The 20,267-nt window shown below is 45.1% G+C and overlaps 1 protein-coding gene across 1 annotated transcript; it reads right to left on the reverse strand.

Annotated features, from left to right (window-relative positions):
* Window positions 1-1,327: 1,327 nt before the first annotated feature.
* LOC149404307 (transcription factor MYB3R-3-like) lies at window positions 1,328-5,778 on the reverse strand. The gene is made up of 9 exons (XM_089605137.1): window positions 5,611-5,778; window positions 5,034-5,182; window positions 4,799-4,850; window positions 4,418-4,475; window positions 4,119-4,213; window positions 3,911-4,014; window positions 3,421-3,549; window positions 1,872-3,004; window positions 1,328-1,756 (listed from the first exon to the last, which is right to left on the reverse strand). The coding sequence occupies exons 1-9, from the start codon at window positions 5,650-5,652 to the stop codon at window positions 1,749-1,751; spliced, it is 1,770 nt and encodes a 589-aa protein (XP_089461263.1). The 5' UTR covers window positions 5,653-5,778; the 3' UTR covers window positions 1,328-1,748.
* Window positions 5,779-20,267: the final 14,489 nt, after the last annotated feature.

The raw sequence follows: 20,267 nt of genomic DNA on the forward strand, positions 1-20,267 counted from the left end.
AAAGGAAAAAATGTAAAGAAAATAAATTTAAGGGTAAAATGGATATTGCCCATTAAACATACTACTAGAAGTGTCCAATTTTATTTTATTTTTATTTTGATCAAAAGTATTGAAACTACTACTACTTGTTACCGTTTTCCGATAATCGAGAGGCCCAAATTGGGTCAAGGTTGGGTTGCCTGCTCGTTCATTGCTTTTAGAATGACTTGAGCAATATATATATATATATATATATATATATATATATATATATATATATATATATATATATATATATAGAGAGAGAGAGAGAGAGAGAGAGAGTATTGTTATCACCAAAAATTGAAATAACACTCAAAATCCACGTACCGAGATCTAAGGCCGAATCTTATGATCAAGTGTAGATCTGAGGGTTATGGACTCCTCGTATCGATGCTCTAACCTCGTCGGAAAGTTGATTTCTGATTGCTTGTCACTTTAAAATGAGAAGAAGCGAGCTATTAAGGAACAAATGGTTTTCCTCCCGACGCGCTTTCTGGCACAACATTAGTCGGATCGTAATGTGAGGTGGTTGATCGAACTTAGTCTAGAGAGAGAATTTGAGGTGGGAGAGAAAAACTTTGCCTCTCTTGTCACAAGTTTGTGGATGAGAAAGAATCCTAGGCGCAAAGTTATAATCAATCTCTAATGTACTCATATCGACATAACTAAGTCTAATGTTGAGATTTGGCGAGAAAATGATAACACGGCGAAGAAGACTAAGGAAGAGGAGTTTTGTTTGTATGCTGCCATCGCCGAGTTGTGCGCAATTGTTGTGGTACGGCATAAGAAAGTCGAAGGAGGGTTCTATTTTCTAGTGTGTGACACTTGAAGGAAAAGAGAAAGACGTTCTTACTCTTTTTTTTTTTGTTATTTTATTTTATTTTAAAGGTAAGATGGTTTGAAAATCTAGTTTTGATAAAGTTAACATAATCAGATTATTCAATAAAATAGAGAGGCTAATTTATGAAAGGGAAATGATTTTTGTCAGCGTTATAGCGCTGATTAGCGGTCATGTTCAAGTATTTCAATTAAGCATTTTTGTGATCCCCACATTTATTAACCTTTTCAATACATATTAAATAAGTGAAGCGCTTATGTCTATCAGTGCTCTTTATGAAATGTATAACCTATTAAATCTGTCAACAATAAATTTTTAAGTACCAGTTAAATGGTAATCATTGCATCACAAAATATCAGTTAAAGTTTGTCGTAGGTATCCTGAAATATGAATGCCAATGGTTTGGCAAGAAAACTTTTCAGCCTTGAATTAACGTTGAACTAGATATATGAAACGACACAAAGAGGAGAGCTTTAAATTATGTTCATGAACACTAAGAATTGAATAACTTGCACTTCATACCGCAAGGACCCTAATTCTACCGCAATAATATTGGTCAGAAATAGAAAACGTTAATTGGATTGTGTATCCTGTACAGTTCGGGCATCCATCTCTTCACAATAAATTTGGACCTATAATTTTCTCTCTTCCATTTTACAAAGGAATTTATTGCTAAATCCAACTGAAAATCGGTCATATCGGTATCAGGGGATTAAACACTCCCCACGGTTACTAAAACCAGATGAGGTATCAGCAAAGTGATCGAACTTGTGGCATTGAAAAGCAACCGGCATGGCATATGATCCCCCATTCTGAACAGTTGATAAGAATTGGAGCTCCAAAATTGTGAAAAATATTGGAAACCCAGAGAAAGAAAGCTCTAAGTCTGTCACGCAGCTGTATAGTTGCAAAAGAACAAAGCCATAATTAGCCTCCCAAATCAATTCCCACCAAACCTCATTCTAGGCAGTCTACATCAATCAAGTATGCCTAAAACAATACGAAAACTTACCGGCCAAGTTTTCGGTTACCCCCATTTTCGTTGAATGAGAGAAATCTTCTGGGACAGATGAAGTGGCCTGCACAGGGAAATCCACAGACTTGATCTTTTCTGGTTCGAGCTCTTTGTCAAATGTGAACGCAAGTTGTTTTTCCACAGACTTGAAAACAGCGGTTCTTTTGGATCTTATGCGGTACGGAGGAGATGCGTTGAAAGCCTTTCCATTATCAGCAATCGAAGCTGGGCTGTCGAGCACACTTCTACCTCGAGAACCCAGCATTTCCGAATTGTTCATAATCCCATGCGGTTCCTGAGAAGCACCGGCTATGTCACCTTCTGGTTCCCTATCTACCCGAGCTTTCTTATTTGAAAGTGAGGCGACCTGTGTTCTGCTATTTCTCTTTCTTAAGATGGAAGGAGTATTGGGAAAGCTCATGGCAGCCATTTTCAGAACAGATTCAGGACTTAGCAGGCTTGAAATGTTGGTCTTCACACGAGGAGGAGTGAAGAAACTAGCAGGCGATGCAATTGGGCTTGAATTTTGTTCACGCTGCTCACAAGAAGGCTCTGCATCTACTGCAATAGTTTTAGCCGGTCTCGAGGGCTGATAGCACAGAGTATAATGAGGAGACGCTTTCAGCGTCAAAGGTGTGCCGAGATCTTTGTCTTTGTTATCTCTGTCGAAACAACCATTGTCAAAGCTCGGCTTACTGTTTGTGACACAAAGCTGAGACTCTGGCTCGCGAGTCATAGCACGATTCTCAACCATTGGCTTGCAGACTGTTCCAGAATTCTTGATAACCAACTCTCTTTTTTCATACGGCTTCGACACCGCGATCAACCTCGGATTCATATTGTTGAAGCCCAACGATCGAGGTTTATTCACATTTAACGGCTGTCCAGGATAGTATAACCTCCGTGTTCTAGCTTCTTCAACTTTGCATGCGACTGCAGTTCCCAGCACAGGATTCAATTCTTTATTTGAGGAAACAATTGACCTTTTAGTTGTGGAAAATCTACTCATGTCTGGTGGGCAAGATTGGGGAGTGCTCTTAACAACTGGGGGAAGACTACCAGTTGCCAAAAAGAAATCCAACTTTTTCTTCAGCGAACTATTCCAATGGTTTTTTATTGCATTGTCAGTCCTGCAACCAGTATGAGATTAGTTTCCGCCGAACTAATGTTAGTAGTTCATTCATAATTCCACGGGTTAAGGCTCTATAGCATGCATTTGAATATATGTGCTTTGCAATGCAACTTTTAATACACTATTTATCATAACTCAAGATTCACAGACCCTTTAACAAAGTAAATTGAACAATGGAGAAAACATGAACTGATGGCATGAAGCCTAAGCCATAATGAAGACAATATAAAATATTAACTCTTTAAATGACAATTTGGAATATATAGGGAACTATAATGAAGAAACACATGCCATCTATATCTACATAGACAATCATAACAGAATACAGTGGTACTCAGGATCTAAAGTGTTGATCAAGGATGGCGATTCTCAATTTAACACTTGATTTGACATAGGTCACATAAGAAAGAGTACCTTCCAGGTAAAACTTTGGCAATTTCTGCCCACTTGTTCCCATGTGACTTATGAGCATGCATAAGGGCTAATTCTTCGTCTAATGTCCAAGCATCCCTTCTAATGTCCGGATTCAAATGATTATGCCACCTGAATGTGTTTGAAATATATCTTCATTAAGGCTCTTATTGCCACAAGAAAACTACTAAATACTAATAATAATAACGAAGCAAAAGTTAAAATTATTACTTGGTCTTGTGAAGAAAGCAGATGGATCAAGCAATCATAATTGTTTGACTAAACAATTTATATTTAAATGTTTGAAAAGGTTACCTCTTTCGAAAAGTAAGTCAATATCATTATTGATATGAACTTTACAAACCAATAAACTACCAGAAAGTACAAAAAGGTAAGAATCAAATACAACACAAGACGTCATTAATGCCAAAACTGCCAATAAATATTATTGTCAAATCGAAAAAATTAAAACTAAGTGCTTGAAAAGGGTTACCTCTCTCTACATTGTTTCCCTATGCGACCAGGTAAAGACTTGGCTATCAATGACCATTTCGTCGCGCCATATCTTATTACAAGTTCACTGATCATGTCATCCTCCTATTACCAGAAATCACAACGTTTGAAAGGCTTAAACCACAATCTTCAACAATGGAAGGAAAGAAAGAATGAAAGAAAGAGGATAAGTGACACTAGGAAGCAACCTCTTGGGTCCAAGGGCCTTTGACAAGTTCAGGATTGAGTACTTTCTGCCATCGGTGCAGACATTGCACTTCTGATCTATCAGGAAAAAATTCAGCTGCAAAAAACATATTCAAATATCAGCAACTTGTATGAGTGAAAGTGAAACCTTAAGGTTACTAGAGAAATTATGAGGTAAGAGCGTCCTGTCAATTGCCTGCTTTTATTTACACTTCTGAGAGTTTTATTTAATTCCTTACAGGCACATTGAAACTGTTCTAAATCATTAATACAAAACTAATACGGATTATAACTAACACACCTATTTTCTTCCAACTCTTTCCCTTGAATGCCGAAACAGCGGCTCTTAAGGTTTCATCCTGTAGCAGATTCAAGATCTTGGCAGTTAGTATGATTACTGGAACATTATTCTAAATATATAAAAGTTACGGTTCCGTATAGATATTGCAGGACCATTGTGGCAATGAATTATATTAAAAACGATATTGAGAAAAATGGATAAGCTATAAAAACATTGTCGCCGTCTCAACCTTCATAATGAGCTAGATGCAGTAACAATCCATTATCACATATTGTTTAATTCCAACAAGCTACATTTAATGAAATTAGCTACCAAACAAGCGTAGATAGCGAATGTAAACAAAACAAAAAATACTTTGGAAAAAAGTAAGCTAATACCAACCTCCTGCGGTGTCCAACCGCCCTTAGCTCGTCTAATAGGGCCGCTGGTTCTCCTGAAAAATTGGGTTTTATTAGTCATATCACCACAACAACAATAAGGTAACGGTCAATATCAAATCTGAATCTTATATTCTAAGCTAAATATACGACGGTTTCCTATTACCAAAGACTATTATTAAATAACTAGAGTACAAATTGAGCTAAATATATAGGTAAAAAGGACTAAAAGATATTACCGATGAGTGGGCGATGTGGTGGTAGGGCTAGATATCCCTGGGGATTTGAGGAAAGCACTGCCACTTCCTTCAGACACCGATGAACTCAAAGCCGCAATCGACTGCTTGTTCTCAAGACAATGCTCTAGCTTCTCCTCAACCATCTCCCTCTATACCGAAAAACACAGTTAAAACCCAGAATCTTCATATGTAACACACACACACAGAGCTTCAAAACCATACAATTCCCACGCAAAAAAATATGAGTATTAAAAGGAATATAAACCTATCAATTGAACTCAACTTCCTCCGAAACACAAATAAAATCAAGAGCCCAGATCTCGGGATCAGTAACGAGATCGAACAAAACAAGGGATAAGAATCACGCCGAACAAACGCAGAATTATAGGGTTTATGATCAACGAACGAAAAATTCCCAATCCAATAAACACCGAACACATCAGAAGTCTTAAGCGGTGCGCGAAAACTGAATTTAAAGCAATCAAGAGCAACGAAACAAACGATATGAAACCGGTTTTTTTTATTAATAAAATACAAATTAAAAAAAAATCAATGAAAATGAAACAAAACCACAAACCTCTAGCGGTGAAGAATTGGCGAGAATCAAAGTAGAGCTCATAGCTTAAGAATCAATCCAATTGAGTGAAACGAAGAAGTCTCTGCTCGGACACTGAGACATCAAGGCCAAGAAGAAGAAGAGAAAAAGCTATTTCCTTCGTTTCGAAAAATCCTCGCCCGTTGAAACGAAAAGAAAGAGAGAAAAAGGAATTACGTATTTATATATAAAACGAGTACAATAGCACCGACGTCTCCGTTAAGTACCGTTTGCGAAATGAGGCTTCTTCTGTCGTGAAAGTGAAACCCTATTGGCTAACGGCCGTTAAAGCGAGGTGTAAAAAGGTGTTTGAAACCTCAAACGGCACTCTAAGTAGGTTCTCCACGTTAAGCGTCAAACTCGTTTGGGCCGCTGGATTGAGAACTGGTCTTCGCGGGCTTTTTTCGAGCGTTAGATCGGAGTATAGTGGTGGACTCGAGTTTGACATTATATCCTGGCTAATCAACGGTTTGGATGGGACTTGTCTTTATCTTTTGTTCTCCACGATTGTTTGACTGATATTTTTTTTTTTTGGCGATATTAACTTACAGTCTTAAACTAATAATAACTTAATAAGAATGAGAAATTTCAATTATTAGTCAAAAGGGCCTGTCGCGGCCTTTTTTCCAAGCTCAAAAGAGGTCTAAGTTCGGCCCGATTCAAACTCTTTTATTGGAGAGTCAAATCAAGTTAAGAATAAGACATTAAATCCAACTCAAGACGGACATTAAGCCCTACCATAATTTAAGGACCAGGCTCAGGCCTAGACTTGAAAATGACATAAATTGGACATTAAAAAGCTCAAGCTTTAATATAAAAAAAAAAAAAAAAAATATTTTATAAAATTTAAAATATACATTTTTAATCAAAACAACAACAAAATTAGTCAAAAACATTTATATCATGAATAATAAAATTGTAAAATTGAGTTTGTCTCAAAAGTAACTTTTTAAACATAAGCTTAGCCCAAGCCCAGACCGGGTTCGGGTTGGGCTTTTTGAAGGCTCGGGCCGGACCGGGCTTGAGGGCATATTCCATAAGCTTAGCCCAAGCCCTTTTAACAAATCCGGTTAGGCCCGATTCTTTTCCGAAAAGGGTCGGACGGGCCAAAACCTCTGAAAAAGAGGATGGGGCCGATTAGCCCACGGACGGCCAGACCCAATTGACATCGTTAGATAATAAGAATAGAAGGTAATTATTGATGTTAAATACGCTCGTAATTCATCTTCTTCATCAATAATGACAAAAGCACATTAGGTTCTGAATATCTTATCTTTAGTGTTCCATTACAAACTCATATTCCACCGATTCCTGGACAATAGTCATTATCATCAAATTGGTCTATTAGTCAATAACTTGATTGTGTGATTGTGTGAACAAGTTTCATCGTGATTCATCGCTGCCGAGGTTCATCACCGGCCAACTGTGGTCTCATGTACTGATGTTCATCGTCCCCGTCACCACTATCACGTTTTTTTTCTCTCTCATCCTTGCTGCAAAACTTTCCATCCCTATCGGATCGATATCGAGTCCAATGCAAATCCCCTTTGAGTTGATATTTAACTGCTGAAGAAAGTCACCGAACTAGAATGAACAAGTTCGCGGGAGCATTCGTTTTGTAGCCACCACGATTAAGAAAATTGAAATCGGGCTTTATTTTGTGTTATGAGGATGAAATTTCTTTCAGTGAAAAAAAAAAAAAAAAAAAAAAAAAACTAACTTCAGATAGAAAAATCATTGTAAAAGGAAAAAAAAAACCAATTCAAAAAATGTATATTTGAATGGATAAATTTGAAATTTGTTATTACTTCATTCCATTCCATTCTCATATAATTCCTAAACAAAATATATCTCAAATGGTCTAATATGTGACGACCCGACTTTTCGGACTATCTTACTGATTCTTACTTTTTAAACTTAATTTAGAAAAACTTCGAGGAATTTTTTTTTAACCCAAATCGTATAAAGGCGAACCAAAATTTGAAATATTTGAAAAGAAACAAAACATAAATGAAATATGAAAATTTCATAACGACATTCAATGGGAAATTACGAAAATACCATTGGCTATTAGGGTTTCGAGGGAAAACTAAAACTTTGTAAAAACTTCTGTAAAAATTTCAGCAACTATAAAACATTATTTTGAGCACTTTTTATAAGGACAACACAGGCAAAATATTTCTTAAACTATTTATTAAAAAGAAAAACAAGTATAAAATCTGACTTTAAAAACTTGTGTCAAAACTAGTCTGCACACTGATCGTAATATAATCATAAAATTGTATGTATATTATAAAAATATTTTCGATTAAACTTTTAAATAGAAGACATATAAAACTAGCGTTTTAAAAAAGAATCAACATAAAATAATAAGTTTTGAATCTGTAGTAAGTGTTATGGGCCATTTTTCCTTCGCAAGAAACGATGCAGCCCAACCCAAAAAGATGTACACGAGGCCCGGCCCAAAGGGAATCATAACAAGGCAAGAAGCCACGTCATCGGTGGTCTTATGACCAGTGGGTACGTCTGGTGACCCACTGGTAGCTCCCATGACAAATGGGTACGTCTGGCGACCCCCCTGACAGGTCCCATGACCACCGGGTACGTCCGGTGACCCCCTGGCAGGTCCCATGACCAGCGGGTACGTCCGGTGACCCCCTGGCAGGTCCGATGACCAGCGGGTACGTCCCGTGACCCCTTGGCAGGTCCCATGACCAGCGGGTACGTCCAGCGACCCCCTGGCAGGTCCCATGACCAGCGGGTACGTCCGGTGACACCCTGGCAGGTCCGATGACCAGCGGGTACGTCCGGTGACCCCCTGGCAGGCGCCATGACCAATGGGTATGTCTGGCGACCCCCCTGACAAGTCCCATGACCCTTGGGCGCGTCCAGTGACCCCCTTGGCGAGTTTGGCGACCCCCGGACAGGTCCCGAGACCCTTGGGCACGTCCAGTGACCCCCTTGGTGAGTCTGGCGACCCCCCTGACAGGTCCCGAGACCCTTGGGCATGTCCAGCGACCCCCTTGGCGAGTCTGGCGACCCCCCTGACAGGTCCCGTGACCCTCGGGCACGTCCCGTGACCCCCTTGGCGAGTCTGGCGACCCCCCTGACAGCTCCCGTGACCCTCGGGCACGTCCGGTGACCCCTTTGGCGAGTCTGGCGACCCCCCTGACAGGTCCCGAGACCCTTGGGCACGTCCAGTGACCCCCTTGGCGAGTCTGGCGACCCCCCGACAGGTCCCACGACCCTTGGGCACGTCCAGTGACCCCCTTGGCGAGTCTGGCGACCCCCCCGACAGGTCCCGCGACCCTTGGGCACGTCCCGTGACCCCCTTGGCGAATCTGGCGACCCCCCTAACAGGTCCCGCGACCCTTGGGCACGTCCGGTGACCCCTTTGGCGAGTCTGGCGACCCCCCTGACAGGTCCTGTGACCCTCGGGCACGTCCGGTGGCCCCCTTGACAAGTCTGGCGACCCCCTGACAGGTCCCGTGACCCTCGGGCACGTCCGGTGACCGCCTTGGCGAGTCTGGCGACCCCCCTGACAGGTCCCGTGACCCTCGGGCACGTCCGGTGACCCCCTTGGCGAGTCTGGCGACCCCCCTGACAGGTCTCGTGACCCTCGGACACGTCCGGTGACCCCCTTGGCGAGTCTGGCGACCCCCCCTGACAGGTCCCATGACCAGTGGGTACATCTGGTGACCCCCTGGCAGGTCCGATGACCAGCGGGTACGTCCGGTGACCCCCTGGCAGGTCCCATGACCGGCGGGTACGTCCGGTGACCCCCTGGCAGGTCCTATGACCCGTGGATACGTCTCATGACCCCCGGCAGGTCCCATGACCCGTGGGTACGTCAGGTGACTCCCCTGACGAGTCCCATGACCCCGACAGGTCCCGTGACCCGTAGGTACGTCCCGTAACCCCTTGGTAGGTCTCGTCCATCCCCTTCTAAACAGGACCGTCCCTCCAATAATAGCCAAATGACGAGACTACCCCGACCCTCACAACTCTTCTATAAATACCCAAGACAAACTCATGTCAATGGTTGGCTTTTTCTCTCTCTAACTAGACTCTGCCAAAACCTCTATTCAGCTATTTCTCTCACTAGAAACACATTCGAGACCGAAATCAAGAACAAAGAGAATCAAAGCCACTCCACTCACACATTTTCACACAAAAAACCGAGGAACGATCTCTTTCCATTCTCTCTAGAGTGGGAGAGATAAGTTCACTCTCTCTCAAAACCCGAGGCCCTCGAGCCAAATTATATTCCCTCTACGATCGTGTCCAAGAGCTTGAGAAACCAATTCTCTCGTTCTTCATTCGATAAGAGGAATATCCCATTACTAATCTCACAGATTCGAAGACACGTGGCCAAGTCCGCTCACGTCACGTGTCCATTAGTGTTGAACCAAAAAACGGCTTAACATTTTGGCGCTAGAAGGAGGGGATCCCGAGAACAACCACGTACGGGCTCTCCACCGGCAAAAACACTCATTTCTTAGGTGCCCAGGGAACTCCCACTACACCAAGAAGTCACCATGTCGAACCGCGCGGCCGTCTCCGAGAGTGTGGCGCTCCACACGCGAGCGCGGACACAAGCAAGGCAGGGACACGTCCAGGAAGCCCCCCCCCGGCGGGCGCAGGTCCATCGACGGGCGCGGCGCCGACGGCCGACCCGAATACCACCAACGCGGCGAATCCCGCCGGATCGGTATTCATCGAGCGAGACGACCGGATGGAACGCCTCGAGAACAGTCTATTCTTGCTGGCAGGTGAATTTGCAAGAGACAGGGAGGAGCGGTCCATGAGGGGTCACGCCCGGGAAAGAAGCGAGCGGGGGCGAGATGCCTACTCGGGGGGTTGCGATGAAGACGGTCAGGATGACGCGCCCGACCCGAGCATACGGGACATCGGACACAACCACCAAGAGGAACGGACAGCCCACGAACTGGTAACGCGGCGCTCGGAGACTCGTCGCGACGAAGGGCGGAGAGACCCACGAGCGCAGCCTCGCGCCCCTTTACCCCAGGCGTCCCGCTCCACAGCCGGAGCAGGAACCAAGTCGCGAAGGTCCGCCTTCGAACGTCTAGGACTGGGGGAGGAAGTCGCCGACAGCGGGGACACGAGGAGGTTCTCACCGCCGCGACGCGCCAGGTCGCCGGGGCGCCTAGAGCCAAACGTGGACTTGAGGCGCCACCTCAACGCCAGATGGGAGATCCACAGGCGTCAGCCTGTCCAAGAAACCCATGAACCGCATGAGGTTGCTCCCCCGGCTACGGCAACTCCGACGCCTCCCGTGCCGCACGCCACCCAGGCATTGAACGAGAGAGGGCGCACCACCAGGTTCGCACCGGCCGTTACTCAGGCCGGGAATGATGAGTTGACCAACATGGTTAACGTGCTGAGGGAAGAAGTCCGCGAGCTGCGAGCGGCGTAAACGAGGACCCCTTTGGTAAGAAGCATGATCGAGGGCGTGGCTTCGCCGTTCGCGGCACACGTGCTCGCTGACGACACCGGGGGGAACTTCCGCCTGCCCGCCATGCCGCTCTACGACGGAAGTACGGACCCCCTCTACCACATCCATCAGTACCAGACCAATATGAGGATGGCGGGACAATCCCCGTCGACAATGTGCCAGGCATTTTGCCTGACCCTCACCGGGACCGCGTTCGAGTGGTTTCAGAGGCTTGGGCGAGGGACCATCCAATCATTCGAGGACCTCCAAGAGAGATTCCTTACTCGCTTCTCCGCCTCACGGGTCCGAAGAAAGGAGAAATCCTACCTCCTGACGATCAAACAGGGCGGGTCCGAGACGCTCCAGCACTACCTTAACCGGTTCATCGAGGATGTTGGAATCGATCTAGGGTTTGAGAAAATAATTAACGCTTCGGTAAGCGGCGGAATTTTAAAAATTTTATTTTACAAGTAAAACAGTTTTTACTAACCTAGACAAGTGCAAGTACATGTAATTAAAAACCAATATGAGCTAGAAGTTTACTAACCTTTCTTGAAGCTTGAACTTTGAAGAAGCTTTTGGAAAGTTTGCAACGCTCGTCTCCCCTCGCAGCACGTCTCTCTTTCTTTCCTCGGCACCTCGAGCAACCACGAAAGTTTCTATCACTAAATCACTCGAAAAGAAGGAATCAGTGAGTGGGCACTTTTAAACGCTACGACTTAAGAACGAGTCTTGAAGTCGCAGAGCTAAACTCTAGGTTAAATGAGGACCTAGGTGCCAAAACAAAATCGAAAATAAACTAGAGAGAGAGAGAGAGGATTTTCGGCCACAAGTTCTAGAGAGAGAGTCTCTCAAATCTCTTAAACTTGGATGAATGAAATGTGAGGAATGATGCTCCTATTTATAGGAGGAGGATTACCTTCAAAAGGTAGTTTCCTCTTTTCCTATTGCCTTGCACGTCCAACATGCCTCATGAAGGCTTAGGATTTGTTTCCTCATTTGATTTCCTCTTAGTTGGCCGAAAATGCACTTTCCTTCTTAAGGAAATTTGTTTCCTCTTTTTCTTTTGGCAAGTATCTTCATACATCAATGCACAAAATAAACTCTCTTTCCCACTATGGCATGAACGAAATTCAGCCTTATTTTCCTTGGGTTGGACGAAATTTGAGCTTCTAGAAGGAGCTTCTAGATGTTTCTTCATTTGTTCATGACAACATAAGAAAAGCCCATTAAGAATTTTCAAGTAAAATTCTATGAAATGAAATTAATCCTCAAGGCCCAATAAACTATTAATGGCTGAGTGTTTTAAGTTTCATTTGTCATCAAATGACCTTGTCAAAAAAAATTTATTGACATTCATTTCGTCCTATGTCCAAAAGGACAAAAATACCCTTTCGATAATTTTCGCTATTGTTTTGACTTAGCTTCCAGTTTAACTATTCCTACTCGATGTGATTCGTGACAGTGACCTCGTGGACCCAAATGAACAAAGCTTGAGCTAAACACTTGGACTCAAAATTCACAAACCTTTTCCAAGTTTAGCTTAATGCCAACTGACTCCACTAAAGAGTTGACACTGAAAATCTCTCGGTTCAAATGAATTTATTTTCTACTCAAGAATTCAACCTAATTATAATGAGCGGATCCACTGAATATAATCTATGCTACCCTTCATGAATGTCATCAGCTAGTCGGGATTTACTAAATTACCATTTTACCCTTCTAGCTGTTATTTCCTCAACTCCTTTGTCGCTTGTGAATAAGTTAGAAACAATGTATTGACGAGGAGCTAACAAGTCACATTGTTTCATCCAAAAGAGTCGGGACTCAATTTGGACACTGGCCAGTTCATTTATTCACACTCCAAGGAACAAAGCATGAGGTGACATACATTGCATTTCAGCAATCTTGTACATGAATTCCATATCTATGAGAACTTCACAAAGTTACTCATGACAGACTCACAACTTAGTACTTCACCAATAGGCCTTGTTCGGAATCACATAGTGAGTCCGAACTTTGACTTTCTCAAATGAGAATACTAAGGTGTGAAATGGCATGTCTCATTTCAGGATTAAGGTAAGCATGATGCAATTCATACATAGTGACTTCGAGACATAAGAGGTTAAATGGTTTGTTCTTATATTGTCTCTAGAAGTGCACTGGTCAATTCAGTACCTTCGGAAGATACCTAGAAGAACTATAGAATCTCCAACTCTCAATGCCTCATAACCAGACATCATAGATTCTTCTAACAATCATACTGAGGTCAATAGTCCTTTGACCCTAAGATTGCGAATATATCGTTTTAAGCAAACTACGAAGAGTTTGTTCATGCAAATCTACATTTGTCTCTTCGTAAGTTGTTAAGTTTGTTTATGGACTAAAAGACTATGGTTTTATCATAAAGCTTCAGACAAGGAAGATTGAATGAACGTTTCAACTTTATTAATGAATGAATAGGCAATTACAAGCAAGAGTCTTCATGAGACTTTATTACATCAAATGTTCAAAATAAAGACTACAACTCTTCTTGTGGGCACCATTGACAACACAAGCTAGACCCCGGGGATCGCGAACCAGCCCCGGAACCCCCTGGCGCTTCGGCTCCGACCGGCGCCCGGCAAGCACTCGACGCTACCTCAGAGGGAAGACGAGTTCCATCCCCACAGGTTAGATCTGGGACGAACGAGGTCGCACGAGACCCGTACGAGGGAACCCAGCTCGCGAGCCGACGCGTCTCACCCAAACCCAACGAGGCTCCATCTCCGGTCAGAACGCCATGGACGCCAGCGAGAGCTTCATCTCGGACTGGAGCGGCATCACGATCTGCAGATCTGGGCGGGCTCGTGGAGGAGAGACGAGGCCCAGCCCCGTGAGGGTAGCCCAACGCAAGCGACGAGGAATCCAGATCTAGAACGCCATGGACGCCGACGAGAGAAGCTTCCATGGCCGACGGCAAGGGGGAGAACTCCTGGGCTTGCACCGACGAGGATCTGGGGCGGGCGTCCAAGCTTTGTTGCGCGCGAGGACGGGGAGCGAAGACGACGCCTGGCGCTGCAGACCCAGGTAATCCCGACGGCCGCGAAGCAGCTCCGACGCTCGCGGGACCTCCGGTCGGCGCGCCATGGACGCCGGTGGGAAGAGCTTCAACTCCCACCGGAGTTGCAGATCCACGCGGTCCCAATGCGCGCAGACCAACTCCGACGCTCGCCAAGATCTCGCCCCCCGCCGGCGCACCGCCAGATCTGAGCGGTCTCAGCTCGCACAAGCCCGCCCCGACGCTCGTCGAAGCCTCGTCTATCACCGGTGCGCGCCGAGCTCGCTCCGACGCCTCCATGAAGGGAAGTCTTTGACAGGTCCCTCGGCGCAGACCCAGATCAGACGACGAAGAAGAAGGAGTTGTGGTGTCCTCTAGGACCAAGGACGCTGACGGACAAGGAATAGAAGTGGAAGAGCTCGGTCCGGGTTGATGAAAATCACCTTTTTCAGACCTAAGAGGAAGTGAATTTTCCAAAACGGGTTGTGGCGAATGGGTTTCCAAACTAGGTGGGTAATGGCCCTCGTCAACCGGCCCGAGACTCACGTGCGCCTCTCTCACGTCCGGGACGTCCGGAACCATCGCCGGAGGAACGCTTCCTTCACCCTCCTCAAAAACCTTTGCAGCGGCCTCTATGATACTCTCAAAGTCGTGCTCGAATTCAAAGAAATCGTCTTGAGGAGTGGAAGGGGGAGCGAGACCGACATTCGAGAAAGTGGGTGAATCAAGTGTGACGTCAAGTCCATCAATCCCGAGGTCATGGGCTCCACCCTCGTGTGGGTGGTTGGGAATCATCAATGAAAAAGAAAGAAAAAAAATGGAGAGTGCTAGTGGGCGATGACAAGTGGTGAAAGTCACATGACAAATAGTAAAATGTAATAATAATAAATAATAAAAATAAAAACCCACCTTGTTGAGGCAAGCAAGGGGAGAAGCTCTCTTGCTTGGATGATCTCACCTCGAAAGCTCCTCAGCCTGATGCCTCCAAAGCACTCAAAAGAAGATCAAAGATGAGAAATTTATGCCTCTCACCTGGCAGCTAATGTGCTCGGAAAATTAGCGACACAGATAACGAAGCGTTGGGAAACCTTAGAGTTTCTCGAACAAACAAGTTCTCCGAGAAACTCGGGGGGTTAATGTTATGGGCCATTTTTCCTTCGCAAGAAACGCTGCAGCCAAACCCAAAAAGATGTACACGAGGCCCAGCCCAAAGGGAATCATAACAAGGCAAGAAGCCACGTCATCGGTGGTCTTATGACCAGTGGGTACGTCTGGTGACCCACTAGTAGCTCCCATGACAAATGAGTACATCTGGCGACCCCCCTAACAGGTCCCATGACCAGCGGGTACGTCCGGCGACCCCCTGGCAGGTCCCATGACCAGCGGGTACGTCCGGTGACCCCCTGGCAGGTCCGATGACCAGCGGGTACATCCGGTGACCCCCTGGCAGGTCCCATGACCAGCGGGTACGTCCAGCAACCCCCTGGCAGGTCCCATGACCAGCGGGTACGTCCGGTGACCCCCTGGCAGGTCCGATGACCAGCGGGTACGTCCGGTGACCCCCTGGCAGGCGCCATGACCAATGGGTATGTCTGGCGACCCCCCTGACAGGTCTCGTGACCCTCGGGCACGTCCGGTGACCCCTTTGGCGAGTCTGGCGACCCTCCTGACAGGTCCCGAGACCCTTGGGCACGTCCAGTGACCCCCTTGGCGAGTCTGGCGACCCCCCGACAGGTCCCGCGACCCTTGGGCACGTCCAGTGACCCCCTTGGCGAGTCTGGCGACCCCCCCGACAGGTCCCGCGACCCTTGGGCACGTCCAGTGACCCCCTTGGCGAATCTGGCGACCCCCCTGACAGGTCCCGCGACCCTTGGGCACGTCCGGTGACCCCCTTGGCGAGTCTGGCGACCCCCCTGACAAGTCCCGTGACCCTCGGGCACGTCCGGTGGCCCCCTTGACGAGTCTGGCGACCCCCCTGACAGGTCCCGTGACCCTCGGGCACGTCCGGTGACCCCCTTGGCGAGTCTGGCGACCCCCCTGACAGGTCCCGTGACCCTCGGGCACGTCCGGTGACCCCCTTGGCGAGTCTGGCGACCCCCCCTGACAGGTCCCGTGACCCTCGGGCACGTCCGGTGACCCCCTTGGCGAGTCTGGCGACCCCCCCTGACAGGTCTCATGACCAGTGGGTACGTCTGGTGACCCCCTGGCAGGTCCGATGACCAGCGGGTACGTCCGGTGACCCCCTGGCAGGTCCCATGACCGGCGGGTACGTCCGGTGACCCCCTGGCAGGTCCTATGACCCGTGGATACGTCTCATGACCCCCGGTAGGTCCCATGACCCGTGGGTACGTCTGGTGACTCCCCTGGCGAGTCCCATGACCCCGACAAGTCCCGTGACCCGTAGGTACATCCCGTAACCCCTTGGTAAGTCTCGTCCATCCCCTTCTAAACAGACCGTCCCTCCAATAATAGCCAAATGAAGAGACTACCCCGACCCTCACAACTCTACTATAAATACCCAAGACAAACTCATGTCAAGGGTTGGCTTTTTCTCTCTCTAACCAGACTCTGCCAAAACCTCTATTCAGCTATTTCTCTCACTAGAAACACATTCGAGACCGAAATCAAGAACAAAGAGAATCAAAGCCACTCCATTCACACATTTTCACACAAAAAAACGAGGAACGATCTCTTTCCATTCTCTCTAGAGTTGGAGAGATAAGTTCACTCTCTCTCAAAACCCGAGGCCCTCGAGCCAAATTATATTCCCTCTACGATCGTGTCCAAGAGCTTGAGAAACCAATTCTCTCGTTCTTCATTCGATAAGAGGAATATCCCATTACTAATCTCACATATTCGAAGACACGTGGCCAAGTCCGCTCACGTCACGTGTCCATTAGTGTTGAACCAAAAAACGGCTCAACAGTAAGCGTATCAAAAACTGACTTTGATTGAATCCGATTCAAAAACCTTCTTTTGATCTAAAAGATTCATTCAAAATAAAACAACAAGAAATATTGAAATTAATTTGAGAAGGATCACCCATTACATACCTAATTTCTCATACGGTTGTGAAAAATTTGTCTTTAACGCTTATAAAATTCTTGACGAAAGAGAGAAAGATCTATCGATTTGGTGGCTAGGGTTTTATTTTTTTGTGAAAAAGGACGAGGAATAGGGAAAGAGAGGATGAAGGAGAGAGATACGGCTCAGAGGAAAAAGAAAGCCTCTGCCAAGGTTGAGGATATTTATATTCTTTCACGCCCCGAAAACGAGGTGTGAATAGCTTGGTATCAAAACGTCTACGTCATACTCGGTTTGCTTTACACTTACGGTCCATTGATTTATTTTTGGAATGGAACGACGTGGTAGGCCGCCTGGTGTGAGACCTTTTGCGACCCGCTGAACCTCCTAAGGATATGGCTGCCCCGATGTATCGTGCCTTTTAGGAGATGGCCGCACATGCACAGAACGAAGTGTCAGCTGTTCCTTCAAGGAGTCAATGCCTTAGGGAGTTTCAACAACTCCATATCTATGCATTTAAATGTGATGTTGATCTACAAGTTGCAGACCATTGGTTTCTGAACCTTATAATGCAGTTGGATACGATCAGAACTCCACTAGAGTATCGCGTAGAGTTTCTGGCTACTAAGCTCGAAGATCGTGCTGACGTGTGGTAGAGGTAGCTGAAGAGGACACATGACGTGGACATTATGACGTGGGAAGAGTTTGAAGAGCTGTTTTATAGACAGTTTTTCTCACAGAGTTGTCGAGATGAAAATGTTAGATAATTCATCGGACTCACCCAATGAAGCATGACGGTGTTTCAGTATGAAGCGAAGTTTAGTAATCTAGCGTGCTTTGCTCCTTCGATTGTTGAAACCGAGCACATGAAGTGCATAAGGTTTGAGGATGGTCTGAAGGCTTTCATTCGAAGGCAAATAGTTACTTTAGAGATCCACGAGTATGCTAAACTAGTATCAGCAGCTTTACGTGTCGAACAAGACAGCCCAGCGTATCAAAAAGAGCGGGCTGAGAAAGGCGAATCCTCTAGAGGACCGACTAGAAATGTTGGTCGCTCCGGAGCTGGACGGGGGCAGTCTAGCGGTGTTGCAAGTACAAGTCAAGCTGGAGGGGGTGGTACCCGAACGTCTGGTAACAGGTCGTCCGGTAGCAGCAACTCTAGTCCATATTGGCTAGACGTGGTACATATGTGGAGAACCTGGCCATCTCAAGCGAAATTGTCCAAGAAATCAAGGACAACAGCCTTAGCAGACTTTCACTCTACCTGGTTATGGGCCAACAAGTTATGGTCAGTCAAGCTATCAACCGTTTGTGCCTCAGCCACAATATCGACCACCTCCAAGGTACCCTCAACCTCAAGGAGCCGTTCCTCAATACTTACCTCAACCACGACCACAGTCTATGGGGAATGTGCGATCACCGATGCAGAATCAAGCTAGACCTGGAGGCCAGAAGGTCCTTCTGGAAGAGGAAAAGGACGAGCTCACGGGCAAGCTAATGTGGTGATCGGGGAAACTTCAAGGACACAAAGAAGTCACTCTGCCATGGACGGTATGATTCTCGTCTCAACTGTTGGCATTGGTTCCCACAAGAAGAGTAATAGTTGATGCTTATATGCATTTGATGCAATAAAGTCTCGTGATGACTCTTGCTTGTAACTGCTGAATAATTAATAAAGAGTTGAAACTTTCATTCATTCTTCCTTGTCTGTTTGAAGCTTTATGATAACCTTAGTCTTTAGTCCTTAAACAAACCTAACAATAAATGAAGAGTCAAATATAGATTTGCATGAAAAAACTCTTCATGGTTTGCTTAAAACAACATATTCACAATCTAAGGATCAAAGGGCTATTGATCTCAGTATGATTGTTAGGAGAATATATGATGTCTGTTTATGAGACATAGAGAGTTGGAGACCCTATAGTTCTTCCTAGGTATCTTCTGAAGATAATGAATTGACCAGTGCACTTCTAGAGACATTGTAAGAACAAACCATTTAACATCTTCAGTCTCCGAGTCACTATGTATGAATTGCACCATGCTTACCTCAATCCTGAAATGAGACATGTCATTTCATAGCTTACGTACTCTCATTTGAGAAAGTCGGAGTTCTAGATTCACTATGTGATATAGACAAGACCTATTGGTGAAGTACTAAGTTGTGAAGATGTCATGAACAACTTTGTGAAGATCTCATAGATATGGAATTCATGTACAAGATTGCTGAAATGCAATGTATATCACATCATGCTTTGTTCCTTGGAATGTGAATAAATGAATTGGCCAGTGTCCAAATTGAGTCATGACTCTTTTGGATGAATCAATGTGACTTGTTAGCTCCTCATCAATACATTGTTTCTAACTTATTCACAAACGACAAAGGAGTTGAGGAAATAACAACTAGAATGGTAAAACGGTAATCTTGTAAATCCCATGTAGTTGATGATATTCATGAAGGGTAAACATAGATAATATTCAATGGATCCACTCTTCACAATTAAGTAGAATTCTTGAGTGTCAACTCTTTAGTGGAGTCAGTTGACATTAAACTAGAACTTGGAAAAGGTTTGTGACCTTTTGAGTCCAAGTGTGCTAGCTCAAGCTTTGTTCATTTGGATCCATGAGGTCACTACCACAAGTCATTAGAGTAGGATTAGCTAAACTAGAAGCTAAGTTAAAACAAGTTCAAATGTTGAACTAGACAAGTTTTATTAAAATTGTCTAAAGGGTAATTTTGTCCATTAGGACATAAGATGGTATAAATGTCAATAAATAAGTTTTTTTGACATTGTCATATGATGACAATGAAATAAGTCACACGGCCAACATTAGAATATGGGGCCTTGAGGATTGAATTTCATTTCATGGAATTTTATGTGAAAATTCTACTTGGGCTTTTCTTATGTTGTCATGAACAAATAAAGAAACATCTAGAAGCATGTTCTAGAAGCTCAATTTTGTGCACCATCAAGAGAGAAAGGGAGTTTATTTTGTGCATTAATGTATGAAGATATTTGCTATAAGAAAATGTGGAAACAAATCCATAGCATCATGCTATGCATTTGGACGACAAGCAAGGAGGGAAACAAATGAGGAAACAAATCCAAGGGCTTAAGGCAA

Source organism: Urtica dioica, chromosome 2 (genome assembly GCF_054948205.1).
Source record: "Urtica dioica subsp. dioica isolate 48M chromosome 2, U.dioica_male_clone48M_v1_H2, whole genome shotgun sequence".
In the NCBI taxonomy this organism is placed as follows: domain Eukaryota; kingdom Viridiplantae; phylum Streptophyta; class Magnoliopsida; order Rosales; family Urticaceae; genus Urtica; species Urtica dioica.